The following is a 16348-nucleotide window of genomic DNA, read 5'->3' as shown; positions in this document are numbered from 1 at the left end:
CCGCAAGACCGCTACGGTCGCAGGTTCGAATCCTGCCTCGGGCATGGATGTTTGTGATGTCCTTAGGTTAGTTAGGTTTAACTAGTTCTAAGTTCTAGGGGACTAATGACCTCAGCAGTTGAGTCCCATAGTGCTCAGAGCCATTTGAACCATTTTTTTTTTTTTGGTAGCTTATGCGGTTTTACTTGAATGTTAAAAAAAGGATGTCAGGGTATATCGCGCCTTACAGCACCTGTCATACGCAAAGAAACCAGCCTGAAAGTTTTTCTTTCTTCCCCTTCACATTTTCCATTCAGACACCCGATGTCCTTTCCTTCACCCAGGTGCTGGGCGCAAGGAACCGAACCTCAGTTACTGATGTGGCTTGGCCCCCCTCACCTGCCGCAGCAGCAAGACGCAGAGCAAGCGGAACTACCTCGCTCTGTAACAAGGAAGTGAATAAGTGACTACGTCACACTGCAAGGTACAACACCACTGTTTAGTGACATTAAAAAAGAAATAAAAATTTAAAAAGAAAAATGTTACTTAAGTACCGACATCAAACTTAATCGGGAAACCTGAACAAGTTGTGACTTCATATTCATTATGGAGCATTGCATTATACACTGCCATTAACGTAAACCGGAAGTGCGTTTGTGACAGTCACAGAAAATTCCGAACATAAAAAGAAACACAAAGAATGTACACAAACGAGCATTCACCTCCAAACAGAATCATAGATAATGTTCCTCCACATGCCCAGCTAGTAATCCAAAGTAATACACGTAATAAGCTTACTCAAAGTAGTGGAACCCGAATTAGTACCTCAATTAGCTTTGAGCCACTTCAGACTACGTCAGTAGTCCCTTATAACGAACCATGTCTCCTTTACAGGCACTACTCGTAACATAAATAGGCCTCAGTTCAGGTTGGGAACCTATCCCCGTAAAACTAAGTAGCCACTAGCCATAACTTAAAATCAAATGCACAGTAACAATCAAGTGAGCCTTAGACTGCTCAAGTGCCACCAAGCGAGTATAATTCTTGGTGTAGGACATTACAGAAGAAATATAACTACCGCCACTCAGAGAAAGGGGGGCGGGGGAAGGGGGGGGGGGGCAGCAACAGCAACCACATGTCCATTGTTCCTTTGCACAATGCGAAGTCAATTAAATCACTGTTGAGACGTCCATAACATAAATATCACTAACAATCGTAAAACGTGTTCATACAAAGAGTCACAATGCCCTAAAACAGTTCTGAGACCATACACGAAATCAATATAACGATACAGGAAAGCTCGAGCTCGACCATATGTGATGGCCAACACTACGGGCTAGTTCTGTACTGAAGCTCGTCCAGTGAGAGAATACTCTCTCCACCCCCCGCCACCCCCCTCACCACCACTCTCGCAGGCCTCTGCTTACATGTGGTCGCGTAAAATGTTGTCAGGGAGCATCAGACTGCCAGACAGCACCTCGTATAGGAGGTGGCGGGATTGTTCAAAGGCGCCCAAGGCAGGGCTGCATGACACACAACCGTAAAAATTAACTGCACAGTTGCTAATGAAAGGGGCCAAAAAAAGGTTACATTTAGTTTATGGAGATAATCTAAAAATATGTTATACACGCACTGAGAAAGCAAAACATTTATATCATTCTATTAGTGTATCTTATTCAGTTTTCATCCTAAACAAGTATGTTAAATGACGTGGCCTATACAAAGATTACTCCAGTGACGTGCATTAAAATGTCACACTGTAACTTAGTTTTGTACCAGTACATCCCAAGACCCCAATGCAGACCTGTAGACACACTCAGAATTAAAGAGACGCAATTTACGTGCACAGCCGCCGCCGGACTTGATTTACGCGCCTTTTACTGGAGTCATCCAACAGAAAGACATACGCAAAGCTTTGGCCAACAGCTTTGCATATGAATGTAGGATCAGGCTGCAACACATTTCGAGTATGGAAATGACTAGCTGACAAACCTGGCATTTCACGGCTATACATTATACTAATTTTCTATGAGAAACCAAAACAAAAACTGAACTGTATTTGCAGTGCAGTATAGAAAAAAATTCGTTTCCATATATTCGTGAAAAAACCTTTGAAATTATGAAACAGTCGTACAAAGAAATATGCATAACTTACAAATGCATAAGTACAGTATCCAATTTAATAAACATAATCGTGGACAGTTTCTGTACACTTGGCGTAGCTGCTTACGTGTATACAACGCGATTTTGTAAACTTCTCAATGGCAATACCTTTTCATACCTTTGTAGACGGCTACTGTTTCCGCCTACAGCCGTTTGCACTTCCCAGTTGAAAGCTCTCTAAATCATTGCCAGATGTCAGAGATTAATTTAATTTGACTCGACTGTATGAATGTCTTAGTAGTAATTAATAAATCTATTAAATATTCAAGCATGATCCGACAATTTTTCACGCATCTGAATGTTTATAAGTCATATCACCTGATCTATGTCATACAGTAATACAAATTCTTAGGTACATTTAGCTGCACGAGTCTATGCTGTTAAAAACGTCTTGAGAATACAGCCAAGAGAAAAGAAGTAGTAATTTAAAAGTCATGCCCAATGCGATAGTTTATGAAGTCATATCGCCTGATCTATGCCATACAGTGACATAAATTTGTAGGTACATTCAGATGCACATGTGGATACTGTCTTCAAGCTGTGTTGAGAATACAGCTAGTAGAGAAGAAGTAAGAAATTCAAAGGTCACGTACAACGCAGTAGTTTCTCACCGACTTACCCACCTGTTGGTTACGTCGTTGCTCGATTCCGTTTTTATGATCGTGGTCCCGTAAAACAATGTGCGTATCGTAAAGTGCCGGTAGCTGTGAAAGACTTTTTGCCCACTCATTTCATGCAAGACACCAAAGTGCTGTCTTCGTCATAGTGTTGGAAATTGACCTTCTTGCGTGATTCGCAATAACATGTACTTAATATCCCATTGTGATTATTTGTTCGGAGTAGGTATCCACGGTGTAGTGCTTTCTTCGTTGTCTCGAGAACAGTATGAAAATTAGTACTGTAGCCCACTCCCTACGTTATTCAATATGCACATAGGACAACTAGAAATGTAAATAAGAAGAAATTCGGAAAATGAAAGAAATTTAAAGTAGAAAAATGAAAACCTTTAAGATTGCGGCATGACACAGTACTTCTATCAGATACAGCAGGAGTTATCAGGCAAACAGCAACAGAACGATAATATATTGGAGAATTAAATCAGATGAGAACGGAGGAATTAACTTGTAACTGTTTTATACCAACTTTTTTATACAAGTTCTTCTACCTGGTCTACAAAATAACTGACTATACAAAAGTAAAAATTATATGAAACACAGATCTCCGAAGAATATTCGTCCATTAATTGAAAAATCATTTACAATTAATTCAAGTGTTAGCAGAATTTTTGCGAGATACTTTGATTTTTTGACTTGATTAGAGCCTACATGAAATTGAAACATGAATGACAAGAAGTGCAGAAATTTCTGAACTGCTGTTCCATAGAATAGTACTGAGGATACGTGGATAAATGGTAAAATTAACGAAAATGTACTAACTCGTAATTGGGGAGCAAATAAATTTATGATACATGTTCACTAGAAGAGAACATGTGCTAAGATAAATCGTTTGACAGTCCTGTAAAGAGATAGACGGGCCACGTATCCAAGAAGGTAACAATAATATAGAAGTGACTAATGCCCGACACACAGCACACAAAAAAGAACAATAACATGCTGACACCCTTAGTGTCCATGGTATTTACTACATACCACGCCGGCTTCGCAAGTAACCCAAACTGCCGAGGATGGATGCGTACAATAGGTAAATTTATGAGGTCCCTTTGGTAATAGGAATCTCTCTTGTTGGACTGAGGCTGGAAATCGAACGCGGACTGTGGCGTTCCAGTTAATTAATCACGTACTCTCCTTCTGTTTATTAGCCGCCTCAGTTGATGTAACACCTAGTTCCAAAACCTCTGTTTATTAGCAACAGGTTTATTGGTGACAGTGGCCAACTGCTGTAGACTCAAGACTGTCGCTTCGAAATGCGCACTGAAAGAAACCCACACAGGAATTGAATTTAATTTTTTTTTAATTTCTGGCAGGTGAAGTTCACAAACAGAAATATCAATTCCTCAGAGAATACTGAAGCAGCTCTCAAACATTCTCGAAAAAATCGACTTGAAAGTTTTCCGAGCGCCTTTAATTCACCACAATTAAGACTATCTACCTACGGGCCACGTGGTTCTGTGGATAAATACTTTCCCGACACATGCGCGATCTGGTTTCGATTACGAAGCAGTGCAAATGTTTAAATAAAGGCGCATGTTTTGCCAGCATTCCTGTGAAATGCAAAATACAATGGCCGAGCGGTTGTAGGTGCTTCAGTCCGGAACCGCGCTGCTGCTGCGGTCGCTGGTTCGAATCCTGCCTCGGGCATGGATCTGTGTGATGTCCTTAGGTTAGTTAGGTTTAAGTTGTTCTAAGTCTAGGGGACTGACGGCCTCAGATGTTAAGTCCCATAGTGCTTAGAGCCATTTGAGCCATTTTTTGCAAAATACAAGCTGTTTATAAGTGGAAGGTGCAGTTTTAGAAATTGATAATAAATCGATTTATTGATTTATACGGAAAAACATTACGGCGTGAGCAGCGAAAACTGTCCAAGTCTTTGATGAGCTACCTACAGTTCGTTATCATCTTTGCAACACGACATCGCAACAAGATAAGGCTTTGTGTGTGTTCCGTTAGGCGTCCAGATCCGTGGTTATACAGCAGTGTGATTTTTTGTACGGTTTGGGAAAGACCCATCACACAAGAATGACATATGTAGGTGGAAACCGGATGCCTTTGTAAGGGCAAGAGTTCTGGTCGAGCAAGTGTGTCGAACGCAAACGTCAAAAGTGTGTCCTAGCAGGCCACTTGCTAAAGTAAGCAGAGAATTGTTAATATTAAGATTACATTGCGGAAGATTCTGCGTAAGCGGTTGATGTTTTAAATTGTATAAAGTGAGATTAGTTTACCCTTACACCAGCAGGCAAAGTCAAAAGCAGTGACTTTTGCGAAGTACTGCAGTTGAATTTGAAGAATTCTAATTTTGTGGGAAGACTCATCTTCTGCGATGAAGACACTTTCCATGTATGAGACAAGGTGAACATACACAATGTGCATACCAGGGGAAGCGATAAACACCATAAGCTGATGGAGCGTCAGCGTGACTCTCGAAAAGTGAACGTTTCCTGCGCTGTACCACGCGAGAAACTGCACGGCCCGTTTATCTTCGAACTACACCTGGTAACCGCTAACTCATTTCTAGACCTAGTTGCTACCTCAGCTGAGCATCAGTTACGATTATTATTTTTTGCAACTGGACTGCGCTCTGCCCCAATTTCACAGGAATGTACGATAGCTTCCTAATGGTGTTCTTCCCCAATGCTGGATTGGACGTGCTCCAATAGCAGATAACAACCATCTCTCCTGACCACCCCATTCGCCGGATTTAACACCGACCGAAATCTTTCTGTGGTGGTTTATTACAGACCGAGTTTATACGCCGTCAGTTTATATACCGTCAACACCCTTGTCTCTTAAGGAAGTGTGTGCTCGGGAAAAGCTTTCTTCACCCCTGGCAATGTTTCTTTATGTGATAAATACCGATCTGCAACGTGGATTATAATCCATGGTAAACTCCAAGACTCACTACAATTGAATGTGGAATTCAGTTAAAAACGCATGATAAGGCGAGGGCACAACCTTCCAACAGGGCCATGCCTAATGAAGCACTGTGGTTTTCCAGTCAACCTTCAGGTTGATGATAGTTTTTTCTTAGTTTATACTAGCGGCCTCGCAAGGTTAGTAGTAAGCATGTGCGACAGAATGACGCGTCTAGCCCGGCGGTAGTAAATTATATACGTAATCCTTCCTCAAGAATCGGTCTGCCTCTTGGTGAAAACACGTCAACAGTTTTGACATCTCATTTAGATCAGTGAGAAGAGGGCTTACATTAATGACATTGAAACTTCCTGGCAGATTAAAACTGTGTGCACGACTGAGACTCGAACTCGGGACCTTTGCCAGGAAGTTTCATATCAGCGCACACTCCGCTGCAGAGTGAAAATCTCATTCTGGATTAATGACATTGTCAGACACTTTTCCTTTATGCACAACTTCATTTTCATCAACATATTTTCTTTTATTACAGCGTCCAATACCTGTCTGATACTTTGGGAATCCAATTACTGTGGTAGTGATCTTTATAAAAAGGTTCATAGCATTTGAGCAGTACAGTTGTAATAAGAGAACGTAGCTTTTCACCAAGATCTTAATACACTTAATGGCTTAGTATACGGTACTTTTTTTGTGGAATACCGTCGTTTCGTTATCAAATCACCTGTCGTGAAACAAAGTAAATACATTACAAAAATATCGGACAAAGTGGGCAGGTGACCAATTTGCCCTGTTCGGCGACTGGTGACTGTGGCCGACTGAATGCCATTACGCACAGTATTGTCTGAATACGATATTAAGTAACCTATGAAATTTTCAGCTAAAATATAACGTTTTACCAGCACAGTTGAAACAGGCGAAAGGAAATACAAACATCTCTAGAATCAGATTAACAGGAAATGTAACACAGCTATGGATACATGGCTAGAGGTCAGCGATATGGAAACTAGGGGAAGATAGATACCGCCTACAGGAAAAATTAGACATTTGGAAGAGGAAAAGCTGCGCTGTGAATATCAAGAGTCACATGGAAAGCCAGTGCTAAGCAAAGAATGGAAAGCTGAAAGTTGCAAGAAGTATACAGAAAGACTATACAAGGAAAATGTACTTGAAAACTGTGTTAGAGAAAGAGAAGTGGTCGTAGATGGAGATGTGATAGTAGGTATGATACTCCGAGAAGAATTTGACAGAGCGCTGAAAGTCCTAAATCGAAACAAGGCCCCTGGAGTATACGACATTCTCTCAGAATCACTGATATCCTTGGAACAATCAGCCATAAGAAAACTATTACACTTGGTACTCAAGATGTACAATATGAGACAGGAGAAATAGCCACGTAAGGCGAGAAGAATGTAATAATTACAGTTCCAAGGAAAGCAGGTGTTGACAGGTGTGAATATTACCTAACTAGCAGTTTAATTAGTCATGGCTGCGAAATAGTAACACGAACTATCTACAGGAGATTAGAAAAACTGGTGGAGCCTGATCTCGGGGAAGATCAGTTTGGATTCCAGCGAAATGTGGAAACATGTGAGGCAATGCGGACCCTACGAGTTATCTTACAAGACAGTTTAGGGAAAAGCAAATCTACGTCTGTAGGTGTTGCAGATTTGGAGAAAGTTTTGACATTGTCGATCGGAATAAGGTCTTTGTTAATCTGAACGTCGCAAGGATAAAATAGAGGGAACGAAATATTTTGCGCAACTTGTACAGAAATCAGACTGCAATTATAAACGTCGAAGGGTATGAGAGGGAAATGAGACATGATTGTAGTCCATCCCTGATGTTCATTATTCACAGTGAGTAAGCAGTAACGAAAATTTGTGGGAGGAAATAACGTGCAGGGAGAAAAAGCATTCATTTTGAATTTGACCGATGACTCTGTAATTCTGCCAGAGACAGCAAATGACTTGGAAGAACAGCTGAAAGGAATGGACAGTGTCTTCAAAAGAGGATATAAGATGAACAGCAACAAGAGGAAAACAAGGGGAATGGAATGTAGTCCAATTAAATTAGGTGACGCTGAGGAACTTGTATCATGAAATTTGCACCTTGCCGAAGAAGTGAGGATATAAAATGTAGACAGGCAGTTGCAAGAAAAGTGAATTTGAAGAAGAGAGATTTGCTAACATCGAATACAGATTTAAGTGTCAGAAAGTCTTTTGCGATGGTATTTGTCTGGAGTGTCGCCTTGAATTGAAGTGAAACCGCTACGGCCGCAGGTTCGAATCCTGCCTCGGGCATGGATGTGTGTGATGTCCTCAGGTTAGTTAGGTTTAAGTAGTTCTATGTTCTAGGGGACTGATGACCTCAGATGTTAAATCCCATAGTGCTCAGAGTCATTTGAACCAGTTTTTTGAAGTAAAATGTAGTTGATAAACAGTAGATACAAGAAGAAATTAGAAGCTTTTGACAGGTGGTACTGTGGAAGAATGCTTAAGATTAAATGGGTAGGTTATTTAACAAATTAGGAACTGATGAATAGAATTGGGGAGAAAAGAAATTTGTGACACAGTTTGACTAATAGTAGGGATTGGTTGGTAGGAAAAATTCTGAGACATCAGGGGATGACCAATTGCAGCGAAATGTGGGGGATAAAAAGTTTAGAGGGAGACCAAGGGATGAATACAGGAAGCAGGTTCAAAAGGATGTAGGTTGCCGAAGTAATTCGGAGATGAAGAGGCTTGCTCAGGATAGATTAGAATGGAGAGTTGCACCAAAGCAGTCAGACCATAAAAACAACAATAGAAATCAACATTGCAGCAATTTACTGTTACAGCGCGTATTTTTTGATAGGTAGAAGACGCCAACAATGGTGGCTGACAACGAGAAGCCAGCGGCAGCTCCTGCGGTGCCGGCGTTGTGCGAGCGGCGCCGCATCTCGCGCAACGTGGTGCTGCTCAGCCTGGCCTTCATGCTGCACTTCACCGCCTTCCAGGGAGCCGGCAACCTGCAGAGCTCCGTCAACGCTGACGCCGGCCTGGGCACCGCCTCGCTGGCCACCATCTACGCTTCTCTCATCGTCAGCAACATTTTCCTGCCGGTCGTCGTTATCAAGTAAGTCATCGGCTGCGCCCATTCTACCTGCAACTGTGCACGTTTCATCGATCTATATAAAACTGGACACCGTGGCAGCTGTAATGGCATCGTCAGTTCAGACTAGCGTCGACGCCTTCTGAATGGAGGCTGGTGGGCAGCCGGTTCAACTCTCTCCCCCCAGGCGTGCAGGTTCTCTAATGGGTGCAATTGCAGACCAGCTGTGTGGCTGGACTGAAGCGTTTTTAGCCAACAGAACAGAGCATATTGGTCTCAATGGAGAGACGTCAACAGACGTTAAAGTAACTTCTGGCGTCGCACAGGAGAGTGTTATGGGACCATTGCTTTTCACAATATATGTAAATGACCTAGTAGATAGTGTCGGAACTTCCATGCGGCTTTTCGCGGATGATGCTGTAGTATACAGAGAAGTTGCAGCATTAAAAAATTGCAGCGAAATGCAGGAAGATCTGCAGCGGATAGGCTGCTGACCCTTAACATAGACAAATGTAATGTATTGCGAATACATAGAAAGAAGGATCCTTTATTGTACGATTATATGATAGCGAAAGAAACACTCGTAGCAGTTACTTCTGTAACATATCTGGGAGTATGCGTACGGAACGATTTGAAGTGGAATGATCATATAAAATTAATTGTTGATAAGGCGGGTGCCAGGTTGAGATTCATTGGGAGAGTCCTTAGAAAATATAGTCCATCAACAAGGGAGGTGGCTTACAGAACACTCATTTGACCTATACTTGAGTATTGCTCATCAGTGTGAGATCCGTACAAGTCGGGTTGACAGAGGAGATAGAGAACATCCAAAGAAGAGCGGCGCGTTTCGTCACAGGGTTATTTGGTAAGCTTGATAGCGTTACGGAGATGTTTAGCAAACTCAAGTGGCAGACTCTGCAAGAGAGGCGCTCTGCATCGCGGTGTAGCTTGTTGTCCAGGTTTAGAGAGGGTGCGTTTCTGGATGAGGTATCGAATGTATTGCTTCCCCCTACTTATACCTCCCGAGGAGATCACGAATCTAAAATTAGAGAGATTCGAAGGCGCACGGAGGCTTTCCGGCAGTCGTTCTTCCCGCGAACCATACGCGACTGTAACAGGAAGGGGAGGTAATGACAGTGGCACGTAAAGAGCTCTCCGCCACACGACGTTGGGTGGCTTGCGGAGTATAAATGTAGAAATCCGGCCACAATCAGGTTGGAAGTAGATGAGTTATTTGTAAGGCTTAGTCATTGTCCGCTAGGGTGCTGTACCAGCCTCGGCATTCCTTACCTTAACGTGTTATGATGTGGACTTCAGGTGGTTGCCGCAAAACGCTAACTGTCGACTGTTACGAACCGTTACTGAGGAAACAGTCTATAGTGCTAAACATGCAGCACCTTTCGGTTCAACGGTTTGGAGCACAAAAATGAGTTTCTCGTAAATTTCTGTAGCGAAGGAAGCTATCTACTTCAGCGCAGTTGGTAAGAAATACTTACAACAGCACTATCTCCATTGTTACAAGAAAAACACGCCGCATTTTCGAGTTTTGAACTATATACATTTGCGTACACCGTAAGTTTACAATTACGGGAGAGCGCTTGCCACAAAATCCGAGGCTGTGTTTAGTGAATTCACAAACAGCGTTGACGGATAACATATGCTGTTTCTACGATGTTACGGGAATATACCAGATCGATTATTGGAGATAAATGTGAACTGTCAAGTGTGTGTCAATTTCTAAGGAACCAAACTGCTTAGGTAATCGGTCTCTAACTTACACACTACTTAAACTAACTTACGCTAAGAACAACATACACACAAACATGCCCGAGGAAGGACTCGAACCTCTGGCGGGAAGGGCCGCGCAGCCCGTGACATGACGCCACAAACCAATCCCCGATGCCGAACTGTTGCAATCAGATATTTGCGTGTTGCAAACGCTATCTCCTTCAATAATTTGATTACGATATATCGACTGACATAGACCAATGATGAAAGTTTACCAGTATTAAATTGTCTATCTGAAAATAAATACAGAAGTTTTTATGAGCATGCGTAGTTTACAGTGTACAAATTTAGAATTTTTTGATTCTTAGTAGTTATTAAAAGGTGAGTTATTTCAGGAAAATGTAAATTTTACGTTTGTGAGATGCCAATGTCTGAATATTTTAGAAATGGTAGCAGCATAAGGCAATAACTATTACGCACACTAAGACTTATGTTGCATTTTGCACTTAGCAGATAGTTGTTGACAACATGAGGAAGCAACTGCATTTCCTCATCGTTTTCCCCGTCATTACATGGTGATGATGTCTTTGTATATGAATTTTTCCAGGATAAAAACGCTGTTTTGTCCGTGTCTTTATTAGTACATTGAAGTGTCGATAAGAACTCAGTTTTCAAATTTCTGTTCTTTTGTGTGGATTCTTGAGTAGGGCTTGCACTTCTTTTGCGTTTACAACAAACCGATCAAACGAAGGCCGCTTTTCAGTTCGTCTCCTAGATACTGCTGCTATTGGAATTTAATGAAGAGGGTAATTTGGAAATCTGCTGTGACCGCTACCTGCTTTCAAAAAATTTCTTTTGGAATCAGATTTTTAATCGCCTTCCGTAAAACGTAGATAGTAAACTACTTGTATATATGGCAGCGCACTTGGCGTGAAGTTTTCTCGAGAAAACACATGTAGCAAGTATTTCTTGGGTAATTATCAACCCTTAAATTCGTGGTGATTTATTCCACTAGTTTTCTTCTTCTTCATTCTTACATAACGGCACACAGCGCTAAAGCAACTATAATGAATAGTGAGTGTATTACAGACTATTATATGTTGTAGAAACTTAGTAGTAACGTACTTTTAGCGCAAATATTCAACGCTAAGAGCAACACACTCAAATTTAAGGGCATATATTCAACGCTAAGAGCAACACAGGCAAATTTCTACCAATACAAATACTACGACAATATTTTCAATGTTATTTGCATTCTGAAATAATTACATTAGCCAAAAGATGACTGCAGTTACAGGATAACCTGCAAACACTTTAAATCCAGCAAATCGTATATTATGTATTCAATATTCACAGCCTTCACAACCACATTATTTTGACGACGATAACAGTTCTATAGTCCAGAATGCCCGGTGTGTGGCACCATGTGCGAGGAAAATTGACAGCTCCACCGACTTGCTCACCCCCATACGATCGCGAGAGGTGCCGAGGCTGTTAGAGCCAACTTACTGATGTGACGATGGCATGCACGTATGTTAGATGATATTTTTGGTTTTGGTGTGTGCTAAAGCACAATAATTCCACTAGATAATGGTCATAGGGCGGAAATTACAAGAGCGGGTTATACAAACAAATAATTTTAAAGCCGAAAGGTGACAATGACATCATTTACACTACTCTTTGTTGATGTTCGTTTTATAACCATCTTTCGAAACACTGTCCATTCAACTGATAATTCTATTGTTTTGATGTAGCTGACAGAATTATACAGAATTATACAGTCGTAGGGGAAACCTTAACCGTTTCAGTTCTTCTCCTTTAAAGTTTATTCCTTTTCCCGAATTTGCGATTGTGATACTTTCCAATTTGTTCAATGTACATACTGAATGACGTGGGAGATGGCGTACTGCACTCTCTCAGTTTCTTCTCAGCTACTGCTCTTGCCTCATGTACTCCGACTCCTATCTGTTTTATGGGATATGATTTAGATCTGTGTACGTGCCTTCAGTATTGTTATCGAGACAGCGGTAGAAAGCTCTCCAGCGTGGGGGAATTGCTATACAGACCTATTGCGAACGTATAATCAGGATGTGTCGTTTTGGATGATCGCCATAACACATGGAACACATGTTAGTGTAGACTACTTATAGAAAGCGATTTCCGCCACTACGACAAAAGGAAACACTCTTCTAGCTTGCCTGAAATTGGTTGGTAGATATTCTGGAACATTTACCAGTATATTAGTACTTCAGGCTGACGTCGTAGTTCCACTTCCCCATTTGTATCCTTGTCTCTTACCGTTCGAAATAACAATATGCTCTTGGCCTATTTGGGCAGATAAAGTGTAGAGGCACATAACGATGGTTGACATCCCATACCAATTAATCGTACATTAGATCAATGGCGTTTGCATAATGCGAGGAGACAGGATTAACAGTCCATCTAATAAATTTGATTTCAACAGCATTATGTCTGAATACCGTTGGAGCATTTAAGTTTACAAAATAGCGGTAGCAGTCTTGTATTCTGTGACTCATTCTTCCTCACAAAAAATTCAACACATGCGCCAAACAGGTACAAAGGCGAATGAAGGAACAATCGGCACTTTTGTGAACTAGGACAATGTGGGGAAAGGGCATGGGGAGAAGGAATGAGACGAAACGATATAGCTGAAAATAGTAGTTAATGGATCCTCTCACGAAAATGTTTGTTGTTCACCCTGAAATCTAACAGGCAGAGGCTAATGTAGTAACTGAGTAAGCAAATGGAATTCTATTGGAATTGGCATTGGAGTCAGCACTACGACATTCCTTCGTTTGCATCCTGACATATAAATTATGAATACAAAGTTCTCAAGGCAGATTTGACTGGGTGTAACACGAACCACTAACTGGTCTTGTAGGAGCCGATTGAGAATTTGTTATCGCAATATCAAGAAGAATATAATAATTCCAATCCCGAAGAAAGCAGGTGTTGACAGATGTGAAAATTACCGAACTATCAGCTTAATAAGTCACAGCTGCAAAATACTAACACGAATTCTTTACAGACGAATGGAAAAACTAGTAGAAGCCAACCTCGGGGAAGATCAGTTTGGATTCCGTAGAAACACTGGAACACGTGAGGCAATACTGACCTTACGACTTATCTTAGAAGAAAGATTAAGGAAAGGCAAACCTACGTTTCTAGCATTTGTAGACTTAGAGAAAGCTTTTGACAATGTTGACTGGAATACTCTCTTTCAAATTCTGAAGGTGGCAGGGGTAAAATACAGGGAGCGAAAGGCTATTTACAATTTGTACAGAAACCAGATGGCAGTTATAAGAGTCGAGGGACATGAAAGGGAAGCAGTGGTTGGGAAGGGAGTAAGACAGGGTTGTAGCCTCTCCCCGATGTTGTTCAATCTGTATATTGAGCAAGCAGTAAAGGAAACAAAAGAAAAATTCGGGGTAGGTATTAAAATTCATGGAGAAGAAATAAAAACTTTGAGGTTCGCCGATGACATTGTAATTCTGTCAGAGACAGCAAAGGACTTGGAAGAGCAGTTGAATGGAATGGACAGTGTCTTGAAAGGAGGATATAAGATGAACATCAACAAAAGCAAAACAAGGATAATGGAATGTAGTCTAATTAAGTCGGGTGATGCTGAGGGAATTAGATTAGGAAATGAGGCACTTAAAGTAGTAAAGGAGTTTTGCTATTTGGGGAGCAAAATAACTGATGATGGTCGAAGTAGAGAGGATATAAAATGTAGGCTGGCAATGGCAAGGAAAGCGTTTCTGAAGAAGAGGAATTTGTTAACATCCAGTATTGATTTAAGTGTCAGGAAGTCATTTCTGAAAGTATTCGTATGGAGTGTAGCCATGTATGGAAGTGAAACATGGACGATAAATAGTTTGGACAAGAAGAGAATAGAAGCTTTCGAAATGTGGTGCTACAGAAGAATGCTGAAGATTAGATGGGTAGATCACATAACTAATGAGGAAGTATTGAATAGGATTGGGGAGAAGAGAAGTTTGTGGCACAACTTGACCAGAAGAAGGGATCGGTTGGTAGGACATGTTCTGAGGCATCAAGGGATCACCAATTTAGTATTGGAGGGCAGCGTGGAGGGTAAAAATCGTAGAGGGAGACCAAGAGATGAATACACTAAGCAGATTCAGAAGGATGTAGGTTGCAGTAGGTACTGGGAGATGAAAAAGCTTGCACAGGATAGAGTAGCATGGAGAGCTGCATCAAACCAGTCTCAGGACTGAAGACCACAACAACAACAACAATATGTTCATTGATGGGATGTGCACTATGTGAGGTAGTGAGCAGCTGGCGTAGTGTCAGTGCAATGTGCTTGTGCCACGGAAGGCTGACAACACTCACTTGGCTAGTGATTGAAAGCTGACGGATTCTATCTCCATGTATCTGCACAGTCATAGGACTTCCTTAAAGCAGCTTAATCTGCACTCTGCCCCTCCCCCCCCCCCTTCCTCGTTCCTCTATAGTGGCTTGCTTATGCAGTCGGCGATCCCACAATGGCTGTCAGCGCTGCTCTGCTGTGTGGGCTATCTCTCCTGGCGCTCATATGGAGCTTTGTACTTGCAGTTATTAGACTGAAAACGTGATTTCGAAACTATATTTGATGTTGCGATCACGTATGAATAAACACAGTCGTATGCTCAAGGACCTCAACACTGGACCATAAAGAGAACCATCTGAAACAGAATAGGAACTGAGCATGCCACATAACGACAACGTTGTGATGGGTACAAGGATAGGTCTGAAAACTGAGTAGAAAACAGGCTGCAGAATCAGAATAAGGCTATGTACACCGGGTGCAGAGTGAGAAATGACGTGAATTATCGCAATACGAAAGCAGTGTGAGAATGAGAATCAGCTCTGCAATCAGACTCAAAATGTCTGAATTCCCCCTTCCTCCCACACTTGCTTATGGGCACTGAATTTCGCATGTCTTCATCTTGCCATTGGTGGGCTAAATTTATAATGGCCCAAACAGACGATCGCCGTAGGATAACTGCACCCAAACACTCTAGGTTACAGTGATTTGAAAAATGTGTAGATTCTCATTTACAAGTGGCCGGGTTTCTCATCGTCAGCGGCAAGTCCGTTGAATGCTAGTTGGCTGTATTTGACCTGTTATATTTTTGGACTGAATCACATGTTCTCCCTAATTTGACAGTTCCGTCACTTGCTTCAGGAGGGGAAACAAATTATCCTAATTCAGTTCGTTTTATTTTGGTTCAGCGGACTTGGTGGAACAGGTTTGCAGAGTACGAAGTGATTAAAAAATGTCGTGTGACTAGGGCCTCCCGTAGGGTAGACCGTTCGCCGGGTGCAAGTCTTTTGATTTGACGCCACTTCGGCGACTTGCACCTCGATAGGGATGAAATGATGATGATTAGGACAACACCTAGTCCCTGAGCGAAGAAAATCTCCGACCTAATACGGGAATCGAACCGGGCCCCTAAGATTGACATTTTGTTGCGCTGACCACTCAGCTACCGGGTGTGGACTGCGAACTGATGAATAATTATTGTATAGTTTATTAGAAACTGTGAAAAGATATTTCTCAGACATTTCTACATTATCCTACATCAGCCGGTGTCTCTAGAGGGTCATGACAGTAATACGGCATTGTGAAATAAACAGAGCAGTAAAGAATACTGCTTCATGAATATTTACAGAAAGAACTCAAAAGAGAATTGTAGCGAAAGAAAGCAACAACTCAGGGCATTTCAGAGTTGTTGACACAAGATTTCAGTTTAGCAGCTGATGAACATATATTACAAAGTTCTGCAGACACAGGTAGAAGATATTTTGCAGATATGTAT

The 16348-nt window shown here is 41.6% G+C and overlaps 1 protein-coding gene across 1 annotated transcript in view; it reads left to right on the top strand.

Annotated features, from left to right (window-relative positions):
* LOC124606917 (UNC93-like protein) overlaps nt 1-16348 on the top strand; it is a 411989-nt gene that overhangs the window by 78531 nt on the left and 317110 nt on the right. Inside the window, exon 2 of the mRNA XM_047139026.1 lies at nt 8541-8801. Coding sequence (XP_046994982.1) covers nt 8557-8801 — 245 coding nt within the window. The 5' untranslated portion in view covers nt 8541-8556. The remainder of the gene's footprint in view (nt 1-8540; nt 8802-16348) is intronic.

This window comes from Schistocerca americana, chromosome 3 (genome assembly GCF_021461395.2).
Source record: "Schistocerca americana isolate TAMUIC-IGC-003095 chromosome 3, iqSchAmer2.1, whole genome shotgun sequence".
NCBI lineage: Eukaryota > Metazoa > Arthropoda > Insecta > Orthoptera > Acrididae > Schistocerca > Schistocerca americana.
Note: the sequence above shows the minus strand (reverse complement) of the source record. Positions and strands in the feature narration are given on the sequence as shown.